Below are 12500 nucleotides of genomic sequence, written 5' to 3'. Positions count from 1 at the left end.
CTGGCAGGAGGCTGTATAACGTGAGAGATCCCATGCTGCAGGAGGACGTGTCGGTGTTGCTGCAGGTAGACGCCTCAGAAGGAAACAAGGTCATCACCGTCCGCTCTCCCCTACAGGTCAGCAAATCACTCACCCTCTATGGAACTGTCCTCCATCACTCACTCTCTATGGAGCTGTCCTCCATCACTCACTCTCTATGGAGCTGTCCTCCATCACTCACTCTCTATGGAGCTGTCCTCCATCACTCACTCTCTATGGAACTGTCCTCCATCACTCACTCTCTATGGAGCTGTCCTCCATCACTCACTCTCTATGGAGCTGTCCTCCATCACTCACTCTCTATGGAGCTGTCCTCCATCACTCACTCTCTATGGAGCTGTCCTCCATCACTCACTCTCTATGGAACTGTCCTCCATCACTCACTCTCTATGGAGCTGTCCTCCATCACTCACTCTCTATGGAGCTGTCCTCCATCACTCACTCTCTATGGAGCTGTCCTCCATCACTCACCCTCTATGGAACTGTCATCCATCACTCACTCTCTATGGAACTGTCCTCCATCACTCACTCTCTATGGAACTGTCCTCCATCACTCACTCTCTATGGAGCTGTCATCCATCACTCACTCTCTATGGAACTGTCCTCCATCACTCACTCTCTATGTAACTGTCTTCCATCACTCACTCTCTATGGAGCTGTCCTCCATCACTCACTCTCTATGAAACTGTCCTCCATCACTCACTCTCTATGGAACTGTCTTCCATCACTCACTCTCTATGAAGCTGTCCTGCATCACTCACTCTCTATGGAGCTGTCCTCCTGTAGGTTATAGATGCTCAACAGCTTTCAGTAGAGAGGAACACGTCTGTGGACTTGCAACATGAAAGCAGCTGCTATTAAAACACATTTGATTTATTCAGCACTTTTCAATTACAGTAAAATCTTTTTTTCCATTGAGTTAAAAAATGATTATGTCATCCTTAACTCACAGTTTTTCAATGTTGTTTTGTGTTCCAGATCCAGAACCATTTCTCAGTGCCGTTTGCCATCCTGAAGTATTGCCCCACATCCAGAGGTCTGGTTAACATAGGATTGGCAGAGCCTGAGAAAGAGTCTCATGTAGCCCTGGATTCATACAGGTAATAACCATGTTGGTAGCCCTGGACTCATACAGGTAATAACCATGTTGGTAGCCCTGGACTCATACAGGGAATAACCATGTTGGTAGCCCTGGATTCATACAGGTAATAACCATGTTGGTAGCCCTGGATTCATACAGGTAATAACCATGTTGGTAGCCCTGGACTCATACAGGGAATAACCATGTTGGTAGCCCTGGACTCATACAGGTAATAACCATGTTGGTAGCCCTGGACTCATACAGGTAATAACCATGTTGGTAGCCCTGGACTCATACAGGTAATAACCATGTTGGTAGCCCTGGACTCATACAGGTAATAACCATGTTGGTAGCCCTGGACTCATACAGGTAATAACCATGTTGGTAGCCCTGGATTCATACAGGTAATAACCATGTTGGTAGCCCTGGACTCATACAGGTAATAACCATGTTGGTAGCCCTGGACTCATACAGGTAATAACCATGTTGGTAGCCCAGTTGTTCCCATCCTCCTCAGAGAGCACACATGTATGACACCAGTCACTAGTACTTGTTCCCACCAAGGAGTGTTCTAGTAACTTCTCCTTGAATTGCCATAATTATATTTTCTACTTATCGTCGTAGGAAGTGTGATACACTTTATCAGCTGTTTGCACGTGTGAGCGGCACGTCTCAAATGTGCTCTAAGGACAATTTTACATAATTATATTGGTTACTTATCATGTGAATGGACAGCTCTATTTCAACATAGCTTCTGAAAGGCCGGTGATCGCAGCGTACGGACAAAGGATACTATTTATGAGATGCTAATAAGTAAACAGGAAATTAAGAGAAGTTGATGTCTGCTGAGCTGGACAGATTGGGAGATCCAGGTGTTCCCTTGCTCGGTCTCGGAGTTCCATTATCCGGCTCGAAGGTCCACGTTCGAGAGAGGGGCACCACAAAAATATTTTAGTGCGTTAAACAAGTATGCTAGTGCTTTAAACAAGTATTCTAGTACTTTAAACAAATATTAGTGTTTTAAACAAATATTCTAGGGCTTTACCCCCTAGAGTCGATAAATTACATTAAAAAATCCCCATTAAAATCCGTCAATTTAACCTAGAGATATGTTTTTTTGTCTCAATCCACCGCATCTACTAGTGTCACATTTTTGCATCTGCGGTGAAAGGTGGCAGAGCCAGAGCGGTGTTTGTCAGACCATGAGACATCCTGAAAACAAGGTATTTAGCGTCCGAACGGTTTGATGTACAAACTGTGACCATTCTATGGAAAGATGAGATTCTCACGAACACGATGGTGTTCTCCGTTTTGCTCTACGACCTCTCGTCTGAAGTCGGTACCGTTGATGTGCCAACTTCTTTGTTTGTAGTGTCCGAACCGTTTGGGCTACAAACTAATGTGACTCCACTGTTGAAAGGGGAGATTCTTACGAACACATTTTGCTCTACAACTCCCACTTGTCTGAAGGTAACTGGGACCGTTAAAAAATATTAATGGAAGTATGAAGGTACCCAAAAAAACGGCTTAAATATGTGTAATATATATATATATATATATATATATATATACAGTGGGGGAAAAAAGTATTTAGTCAGCCACCAATTGTGCAAGTTCTCCCACTTAAAAAGATGAGAGAGGCCTGTAATTTTCATCATAGGTACACGTCAACTATGACAATCAAATTGAGGAAAAAAATCCAAAAAATCACATTGTAGGATTTTTATGAATTTATTTGCAAATTATGGTGGAAAATAAGTATTTGGTCACCTACAAACAAGCAAGATTTCTGGCTCTCACAGACCTGTAACTTCTTCTTTAAGAGGCTCCTCTGTCCTCCACTCGTTACCTGTATTAATGGCACCTGTTTGAACTTGTTATCAGTATAAAAGACACCTGTCCACAACCTCAAACAGTCACACTCCAAACTCCACTATGGCCAAGACCAAAGAGCTGTCAAAGGACACCAGAAACAAAATTGTAGACCTGCACCAGGCTGGGAAGACTGAATCTGCAATAGGTAAGCAGCTTGGTTTGAAGAAATCAACTGTGGGAGCAATTATTAGGAAATGGAAGACATACAAGACCACTGATAATCTCCCTCGTTCTGGGGCTCCACGCAAGATCTCACCCCGTGGGGTCAAAATGATCACAAGAACGGTGAGCAAAAATCCCAGAACCACACGGGGGGACCTAGTGAATGACCTGCAGAGAGCTGGGACCAAAGTAACAAAGCCTACCATCAGTAACACACTACGCCACCAGGGACTCAAATCCTGCAGTGCCAGACGTGTCCCCCTGCTTAAGCCAGTACATGTCCAGGCCCGTCTGAAGTTTGCTAGAGTGCATTTGGATGATCCAGAAGAGGATTGGGAGAATGTCATATGGTCAGATGAAACCAAAATAGAACTTTTTGGTAAAAACTCAACTTGTCGTGTTTGGAGGACAAAGAATGCTGAGTTGCATCCAAAGAACACCATACCCACTGTGAAGCATGGGGGTGGAAACATCATGCTTTGGGGCTGTTTTTCTGCAAAGGGACCAGGACGACTGATCCGTGTAAAGGAAAGAATGAATGGGGCCATGTATCGTGAGATTTTGAAGGGAAACCTCCTTCCATCAGTAAGGGCATTGAACATGAAACGTGGCTGGGTCTTTCAGCATGACAATGATCCCAAACACACCGCCCGGGCAACGAAGGAGTGGCTTCGTAAGAAGCATTTCAAGGTCCTGGAGTGGCCTAGCCAGTCTCCAGATCTCAACCCCATAGAAAATCTTTGGAGGGAGTTGAAAGTCTGTGTTGCCCAGCGACAGCCCCAAAACATCACTGCTCTAGAGGAGATCTGCATGGAGGAATGGGCCAAAATACCAGCAACAGTGTGTGAAAACCTTGTGAAGACTTACAGAAAACGTTTGACCTGTGTCATTGCCAACAAAGGGTATATAACAAAGTATTGAGAAACTTTTGTTATTGACCAAATACTTATTTTCCACCATAATTTGCAAATAAATTCATTAAAAATCCTACAATGTGATTTTCTGGATTTATTTTCCTCATTTTGTCTGTCATAGTTGATGTGTACCTATGATGAAAATTACAGGCCTCTCTCATCTTTTTAAGTGGGAGAACTTGCACAATTGGTGGCTGACTAAATACTTTTTTTCCCCACTGTGTATATATATAAATATATATATTAAGCTTTCTTGTATCTCCTAGATATTCATGAGTTGCATGTTTCGTCACAATATTGTTTTGAACGTTCGTTTCGGACTGAGCATTCTACGCAATGTATCGTCAATGAGCGCTGATGAAGATTTCATCAAAAGTGCATTACAGTGGCTTGGAAATACAATGACATTCAAAAGGAGGCAAATAATTAGTAGGAAAAACTTTTGTCGTCATTTTGATGTCGCCATATTTACTTTAGATATGCAGTATAACGTTAGCTAGCTAAGGTTGATGGGAGGCCACCAGATTTTAACTAGTTAGCGTTGCTAGCTATGTTTGACGAACTTTGCTAGCTAATGACAACATTGCCATCTGTCTAAAGTAAATTTGACGAACATGATAATGCTGGCAAAGTTGTTTCCTACTAAATATTTGACTACTTTAGCAATGTCATCGTATTTCCAGCCACTATAGTGACATTTAGATTAAACAGTAGTTAGCCTCTGTCCAGAATGACTGGGCTTCTCACCACTTCAGGGCACCACTATGGTGCCACCGGTAGATGACGGCTTGAGAACGTTCATAACAATGGCATGACGGATACCTAAAGGGGTCGTAAAATTCAAAATCAAAAAGCTAAATAGATCCATATGTCAGATAAGCAATTCCAAACTGCTTAGACTTACATGGGTTAAACAAATATTCTAGGACTTTAAACAAATATTCTAGGGCTTTAAACAAATATTCTAGGGCTTTAAACAAATATTCTAGGGCTTTAAACAAATATTCTAGGGCTTTAAACAAATATTCTATGACTTTAAACAAATATTCTAGGGCTTTAAACAAATATTCAAGGACTTTAAACAAATATTCTAGGGCTTTAAACAAATATTATAGGGCTTTAAACAAATATTCAAGGGCTTTAAACAAATATTATAGGGCTTTAAACAAATATTCTAGGGCTTTAAACAAATATTCAAGGACTTTAAACAAATATTCTAGGGCTTTAAACAAATATTCTAGGGCTTTAAACAAATATTCAAGGGCTTTAAACAAATATTCTAGGGCTTTAAACAAATATTCTAGGGCTTTAAACAAATATTCAAGGGCTTTAAACAAATATTCTAGGGCTTTAAACAAATATTCTAGGGATTTAAACAAATACTCTAGTCCTTTTATACAGACTCCCCTTTCCTTACCTTGCTCCACTCCTCTCTCGGTCTCTGCTGCAGATGTCAGCTAGGGTTATGTTTAGTGGATTGTTAGTTAAACGCCGTCTCCTCGTCTTCTTCTCCCCCTATAGGTGTCAGCTCTTCCTCCAGCCAGCCGGGCGCCTGGAGGGCCAGTACGGGCCCTCGTCTACCTGTATCGCCTGGAAGGAGCAGGTCCACCTGAGCTCTGAGGTGCGGTCCCTTCTCCAGTGTCCGTCGGCGGACAGCAGCTTCCTGCCCCTCCAGGTGACCACCTTGGCCACGCCCGATCGCCTGGCCTTCATTTCCTCCCAGCGAGAGGACGACTGGGACCCTGCCTATGTGATTCACCTCCACCCCGCTGTGACCCTCCGGAACCTTCTGCCTTACAGCTTCAGATATCTACTGGAGGTAATAACGCTTAGATAACATGAAGACAGTCACTAGGATAGGACCTAACGTAGACCAGAAGATATAAGCAGAATCTAATGATCAGCCGCTAGACTTTGATTTCATTATTTCCTGTTTTATGCCATGTTGAGACATCTCTACAATGCAAAGATACTTTCCTAGAAGATAAAGTTTTCATAAAAAAACGTTTATCGATCCATTAATCCATCTCTCCAGGGCTCGGCCGAGTTCCATGAGCTCCGGGAGGGCAGCACGGCGGACATCCTGAACGCCCGTATAGGAGGTGAGATCATGGAGGTGGTCCTGGTCAAATACCAGGGTCGGAACTGGTCCAGCCGTATCCGCATCGCCCAGGACATGCAGGAGTTTTTCCCTGTGTGCTTCACCTGCGACTCGGACGAGAAGCTGACTGTGGACCTGAGCGTGCACGTGACGCGGCCGCACGGACGTTTGACGCTGGCGGTGTTCAGCCCGTACTGGATCATCAATAAGACGTCCAGGGTTCTGCAGTACCGCGCAGAGGACGTCTCCGTCAAACACGCCTCGGACTTCAGGGACGTAATCCTCTTCTCCTTCAAGAAGAAGAACATCTTCAGCAAGAACAAGGTAGGGAAGCATCTGACTGTCTAACACTGTTTCTCAAACCTTTCCTGGCAGACCCCCAAACTGCTCCATGAATTTAATATATTAATATTATATTATATTAATATAATTTGATATATCCCAGATCAATTCATTCATAGCTGAATCAGGTGTGCTAGTTTTAAGGATACAACATAATTGTGAAACGTCCGTGATTCCTGAAGGAGAGGTGTGAGAAACACCAGTCAAACACACAGCATCTTTAAAGCGTTTTTTTACCCCCTTTTTAGATCAAGTTGTTTCTCTCAGTAACACTGGGGGGGGTTTTGTCTTTCTACAGCTGCAGCTCTGTGTGTCCACCAGTTCCTGGTCTGATGGATTCTCATTGGACACGGTGGGGAGCTATGGGTGTGTCAGATGCCCTGCCAACACCATGGACTATCTGGTGAGATGACAACGTACACAAAGAGTCCCAACTCTGGAATGCACCTTCATTTACCATATAATGCTTTTATCCAAGTGACTTACAGTGAACACCATTCGGTGGCTCGTGCGGGACTCGAACCCACAACTATGGTGTTACATGCACCATGATTTTAAACCCACTTAGCCACTACAGTCACATTGTGAGGACGTAGAGTCTGACGGTGTTTAGTCTTGTGTTGTAGGTTGGCGTCAGCATCCAGATGAGTAGTTTCAACGTGACCAAGATCGTGACCATGAGTCCGTTCTTCACGCTGGTCAACAAGTCTTCCTACGAGCTGGAGGTGGGAGAGGTTCAGACAGAGGAGGGCAGCGTCAACGGGAAGTGGCACTACATCTCCTCTTCGGAGGTGAGGACCTACTGTGTGTGTGTGTGTGTGTGTGTTCGTATTACTGTATTTGTGACTGTATTTGTGAGGACCTAGTGTGTGTGTTTGTGTGTGTGAACGTAATCATGATTGTAATCGTGATGATGAGCATGTTCCTCTGTCTGAGCATAAGTTTGTCTGTCTGTCTGTTCTCTTCCCTGTGTTTGTCTGTCTGTCTGTCTGTCTGTCTGTCTGTCTGTCTGTCTGTCTGTCTGTCTGTCTGTTCTCTTCCCTGTGTCTGTCTGTCTGTCTGTCTGTCTGTCTGTTCTCTTCCCTGTGACTGTCTGTCTGTCTGTTCTCTTCCCTGTGACTGTCTGTCTGTCTGTCTGTCTGTCTGTCTGTCTGTTCTCTTCCCTGTGACTGTCTGTCTGTCTGTTCTCTTCCCTGTGTCTGTCTGTCTGTCTGTCTGTCTGTTCTCTTCCCCGTGTCTGTCTGTCTGTTCTCTTCCCCGTGTCTGTCTGTCTGTTCTCTTCCCTGTCTGTCTGTCTGTTCTCTTCCCTGTGTCTGTCTGTCTGTCTGTCTGTCTGTCTGTCTGTCTGTCTGTTCTCTTCCCTGTGACTGTCTGTCTGTCTGTTCTCTTCCCTGTATCTGTCTGTCTGTCTGTTCTCTTCCCTGTATCTGTCTGACTGTCTGTTCTCTTCCCTGTGACTGTCTGTCTGTCTGTCTGTCTGTCTGTCTGTCTGTTCTCTTCCCTGTGTCTGTCTGTCTGTCTGTCTGTCTGTCTGTCTGTTCTCTTCCCTGTGACTGTCTGTCTGTCTGTTCTCTTCCCTGTATCTGTCTGACTGTCTGTTCTCTTCCCTGTATCTGTCTGACTGTCTGTTCTATTCCCTGTGTTTCCAGTGCATCCCCCTCTGGCCAGAGTTGATCACAGGGAAGCTGTGTGTTCGGGTGGTGGGTTCGGACTCCAACTCCAAGTCCTTCTTCTTCAACAAACAGGACAACGGCACCCTGCTTGGCATGGGCCAGGTCAGTGTCCTGTCCCTGTAAATACACAACACATTACTGACCTGATTTACCCTAATTTAACAGGTTCTTTGACTGAGAAGAGAACACGTTCTCGTTTAGAAGGGATTTACCCTAATTTAACAGGTTCGTTGACTGAGAAGAGAACACGTTCTCGTTTAGAAGGGATTTACCCTAATTTAACAGGTTAATTGACTGAGAAGAGAACACGTTCTCGTTTAGAAGGGATTTACCCTAATTTAACAGGTTAATTGACTGAGAAGAGAACACGTTCTCGTTTAGAAGGGATTTACCCTAATTTAACAGGTTCTTTGACTGAGAAGAGAACACGTTCTCGTTTAGAAGGGATTTACCCTAATTTAACAGGTTCTTTGACTGAGAAGAGAACACGTTCTCGTTTAGAAGGGATTTACCCTAATTTAACAGGTTCTTTGACTGAGAAGAGAACACGTTCTCGTTTAGAAGGGATTTACCCTAATTTAACAGGTTCTTTGACTGAGAAGAGAACACGTTCTCGTTTAGAAGGGATTTACCCTAATTTAACAGGTTAATTGACTGAGAAGAGAACACGTTCTCGTTTAGAAGGGATTTACCCTAATTTAACAGGTTCTTTGACTGAGAAGAGAACACGTTCTCGTTTAGAAGGGATTTACCCTAATTTAACAGGTTCTTTGACTGAGAAGAGAACACGTTCTCGTTTAGAAGGGATTTACCCTAATTTAACAGGTTAATTGACTGAGAAGAGAACACGTTCTCGTTTAGAAGGGATTTACCCTAATTTAACAGGTTAATTGACTGAGAAGAGAACACGTTCTCGTTTAGAAGGGATTTACCCTCATTTAACAGGTTAATTGACTGAGAAGAGAACACGTTCTCGTTTAGAAGGGATTTACCCTAATTTAACAGGTTAATTGACTGAGAAGAGAACACGTTCTCGTTTAGAAGGGATTTACCCTAATTTAACAGGTTCTTTGACTGAGAAGAGAACACGTTCTCGTTTAGAAGGGATTTACCCTAATTTAACAGGTTCTTTGACTGAGAAGAGAACACGTTCTCGTTTAGAAGGGATTTACCCTAATTTAACAGGTTAATTGACTAAGAGAACACGTTCTCGGTTAGAAGGGATTACCTTTTTTGTCTGTCTGCAACGGCCTTGAACTTTCCAATGTTGTTCCTTTCAACTGTGACCTCTCTTCCTGTGACCTCTCTTCCTGTGACCTCTCTTCCTGTGACCTCTCTTCCTGTGACCTCTCTTCCTGTGACCTCTCTTCCTGTGACCTCTCTTCCTGTCTGTTACAGTATGGAGGTGTGGTAGTAGACGTCCTTTGAACTGTGACCTCTCTTCCTGTGACCTCTCTTCATGTGACCTCTCTTCCTGTGACCTCTCTTCCTGTCTGTTATAGTATGGAGGTGTGGTAGTGGACGTGAACATCTCAGACAACTCTACTGTGATCAGCTTCACTGACTATTATGATGGAGCTGCTCCAGCCCTCGTAGTCAACCATACACCCTGGGTTACCATCACCTACAGACAGAGGTTAGACTGACCCTAACCCTAACCCTAACCCTAACCATACACCCTGGGTTACCATCACCTACAGACAGAGGTTAGACTGAACCTAACCCTAACCCTAACCCTAACCATATCCCTAACCCTAACCCTAACCATACACCCTGGGTTACCATCACCTACAGACAGAGGTTAGACTGACCCTAACCCTAACCATATCCCTAACCCTAACCCTAACCCTAACCATACACCCTGGGTTACCATCACCTACAGACAGAGGTTAGACTGACCCTAACCCTAACCCTAACCCTAACCATATCCCTAACCATATCCCTAACCCTAACCATACACCCTGGGTTACCATCACCTACAGACAGAGGTTAGACTGACCCTAACCCTAACCCTAACCCTAACCCTAACCCTATCCCTAACCATACACCCTGGGTTACCATCACCTACAGACAGAGGTTAGACTGAACCTAACCCTAACCATATCCCTAACCATATCCCTAACCCTAACCATATCCCTAACCCTAACCATACACCCTGGGTTACCATCACCTACAGACAGAGGTAAGACTGACCCTAACCCTAACCCTAACCATATCCCTAACCCTAACCCTAACCATATCCCTAACCCTAACCATACACCCTGGGTTACCATCACCTACAGACAGAGGTTAGACTGACCCTAACCCTAACCATATCCCTAACCATATCCCTAACCCTAACCATATCCCTAACCCTAACCATACACCCTGGGTTACCATCACCTACAGACAGAGGTTAGACTGAACCTAACCCTAACCATATCCCTAACCATATCCCTAACCCTAACCATATCCCTAACCCTAACCATACACCCTGGGTTACCATCACCTACAGACAGAGGTTAGACTGAACCTAACCCTAACCCTAACCCTAACCCTAACCCTATCCCTAACCCTAACCCTAACCCTAACCATATCCCTAACCCTAACCATACACCCTGGGTTACCATCACCTACAGACAGAGGTTAGACTGACCCTAACCCTAACCCTAACCCTAACCATATCCCTAACCCTAACCATATCCCTAACCCTAACCATACACCCTGGGTTACCATCACCTACAGACAGAGGTTAGACTGAACCTAACCCTTAACCCTAACCATATCCCTAACCATATCCCTAACCCTAACCATATCCCTAACCCTAACCCTAACCATATCCCTAACCCTAACCATATCCCTAACCATATCCCTAACCCTAACCATATCCCTAACCCTAACCATACACCCTGGGTTACCATCACCTACAGACAGAGGTTAGACTGAACCTAACCCTAACCCTAACCATATCCCTAACCCTAACCCTAACCATATCCCTAACCCTAACCCTAACCCTAACCCTAACCATACACCCTGGGTTACCATCACCTACAGACAGAGGTAAGACTGACCCTAACCCTAACCCTAACCATATCCCTAACCATATCCCTAACCCTAACCATATCCCTAACCCTAACCCTATCCCTAACCCTAACCCTAACCCTAACCATACACCCTGGGTTACCATCACCTACAGACAGAGGTTAGACTGAACCTAACCCTAACCCTAACCCTAACCCTAACCATACACCCTGGGTTACCATCACCTACAGACAGAGGTTAGACTGAACCTAACCCTAACCCTAACCCTAACCCTAACCATATCCCTAACCCTAACCATACACCCTGGGTTACCATCACCTACAGACAGAGGTTAAACTGACCCTAACCCTAACCCTAACCCTATCCCTAACCCTATCCCTAACCCTAACCATATGGGATCACCTAACAGATTAGTCTGACCCTAACCCTAACCCTAACCCTAACCCTAACCCTAACCCTAACCATACACCCTGGGTTACCATCACCTACAGACAGAGGTTAGACTGAACCTAACCCTAACCCTAACCCTAACCCTAACCCTAACCATACACCCTGGGTTACCATCACCTACAGACAGAGGTTAGACTGACCCTAACCCTAACCCTAACCCTAACCATATCCCTAACCCTAACCATACACCCTGGGTTACCATCACCTACAGACAGAGGTTAAACTGACCCTAACCCTAACCCTAACCCTATCCCTAACCCTAACCATAACCATACACCCTGGGTTACCATCACCTACAGACAGAGGTTAGTCTGACCCTAACCCTAACCCTAACCCTAACCATATCCCTAACCCTAACCCTAACTCTATCCCTAACCCTAACCCTAACCATACACCCTGGGTTACCATCACCTACAGACAGAGGTTAGACTGAACCTAACCCTAACCATATCCCTAACCCTAACCCTAACCATATCCCTAACCCTAACCATACACCCTGGGTTACCATCACCTACAGACAGAGGTTAGTCTGACCCTAACCCTAACCCTAACCCTAACCCTAACCCTAACCCTAACCATATCCCTAACCCTAACCATATCCCTAACCCTAACCCTAACCCTAACCATAACCATAACCCTAACCCTAACCATACACCCTGGGTTACCATCACCTACAGACAGAGGTTAGTCTGACCCTAACCCTAACCATAACCCTAACCCTAACCCTATCCCTAACCCTAACCATATCCCTAACCCTAACCATACACCCTGGGTTACCATCACCTACAGACAGAGGTTAGACTGAACCTAACCCTAACCATATCCCTAACCCTAACCCTTAA

The 12500-nt window shown here is 44.6% G+C and overlaps 1 protein-coding gene and 1 long non-coding RNA gene across 2 annotated transcripts in view; one reads left to right on the top strand and one right to left on the bottom strand.

Annotated features, from left to right (window-relative positions):
- Window positions 1-12500, top strand: part of LOC121548184 (vacuolar protein sorting-associated protein 13C) — a 199802-nt gene that overhangs the window by 117614 nt on the left and 69688 nt on the right. The window contains 8 exon segments of the mRNA XM_045209946.1: window positions 1-116; window positions 1018-1139; window positions 5593-5890; window positions 6107-6496; window positions 6813-6917; window positions 7141-7305; window positions 8164-8289; window positions 9690-9823. The exon segment at window positions 1-116 is cut by the window's left edge and continues 45 nt beyond it. Coding sequence (XP_045065881.1) covers window positions 1-116; window positions 1018-1139; window positions 5593-5890; window positions 6107-6496; window positions 6813-6917; window positions 7141-7305; window positions 8164-8289; window positions 9690-9823 — 1456 coding nt within the window.
- On the bottom strand, window positions 11008-12249 carry LOC121548186. Its single transcript, XR_006657704.1, has 3 exons — window positions 11718-12249; window positions 11381-11492; window positions 11008-11304 (listed from the first exon to the last, which is right to left on the bottom strand). It is a non-coding gene; the product is annotated as an uncharacterized LOC121548186 (long non-coding RNA).

Source organism: Coregonus clupeaformis, chromosome 32 (assembly GCF_020615455.1).
Source record: "Coregonus clupeaformis isolate EN_2021a chromosome 32, ASM2061545v1, whole genome shotgun sequence".
NCBI classification, from domain to species: domain Eukaryota; kingdom Metazoa; phylum Chordata; class Actinopteri; order Salmoniformes; family Salmonidae; genus Coregonus; species Coregonus clupeaformis.
The sequence above is the reverse complement of the archived record's forward strand: the minus strand, read 5'-3'. Positions and strand labels throughout refer to the sequence as shown.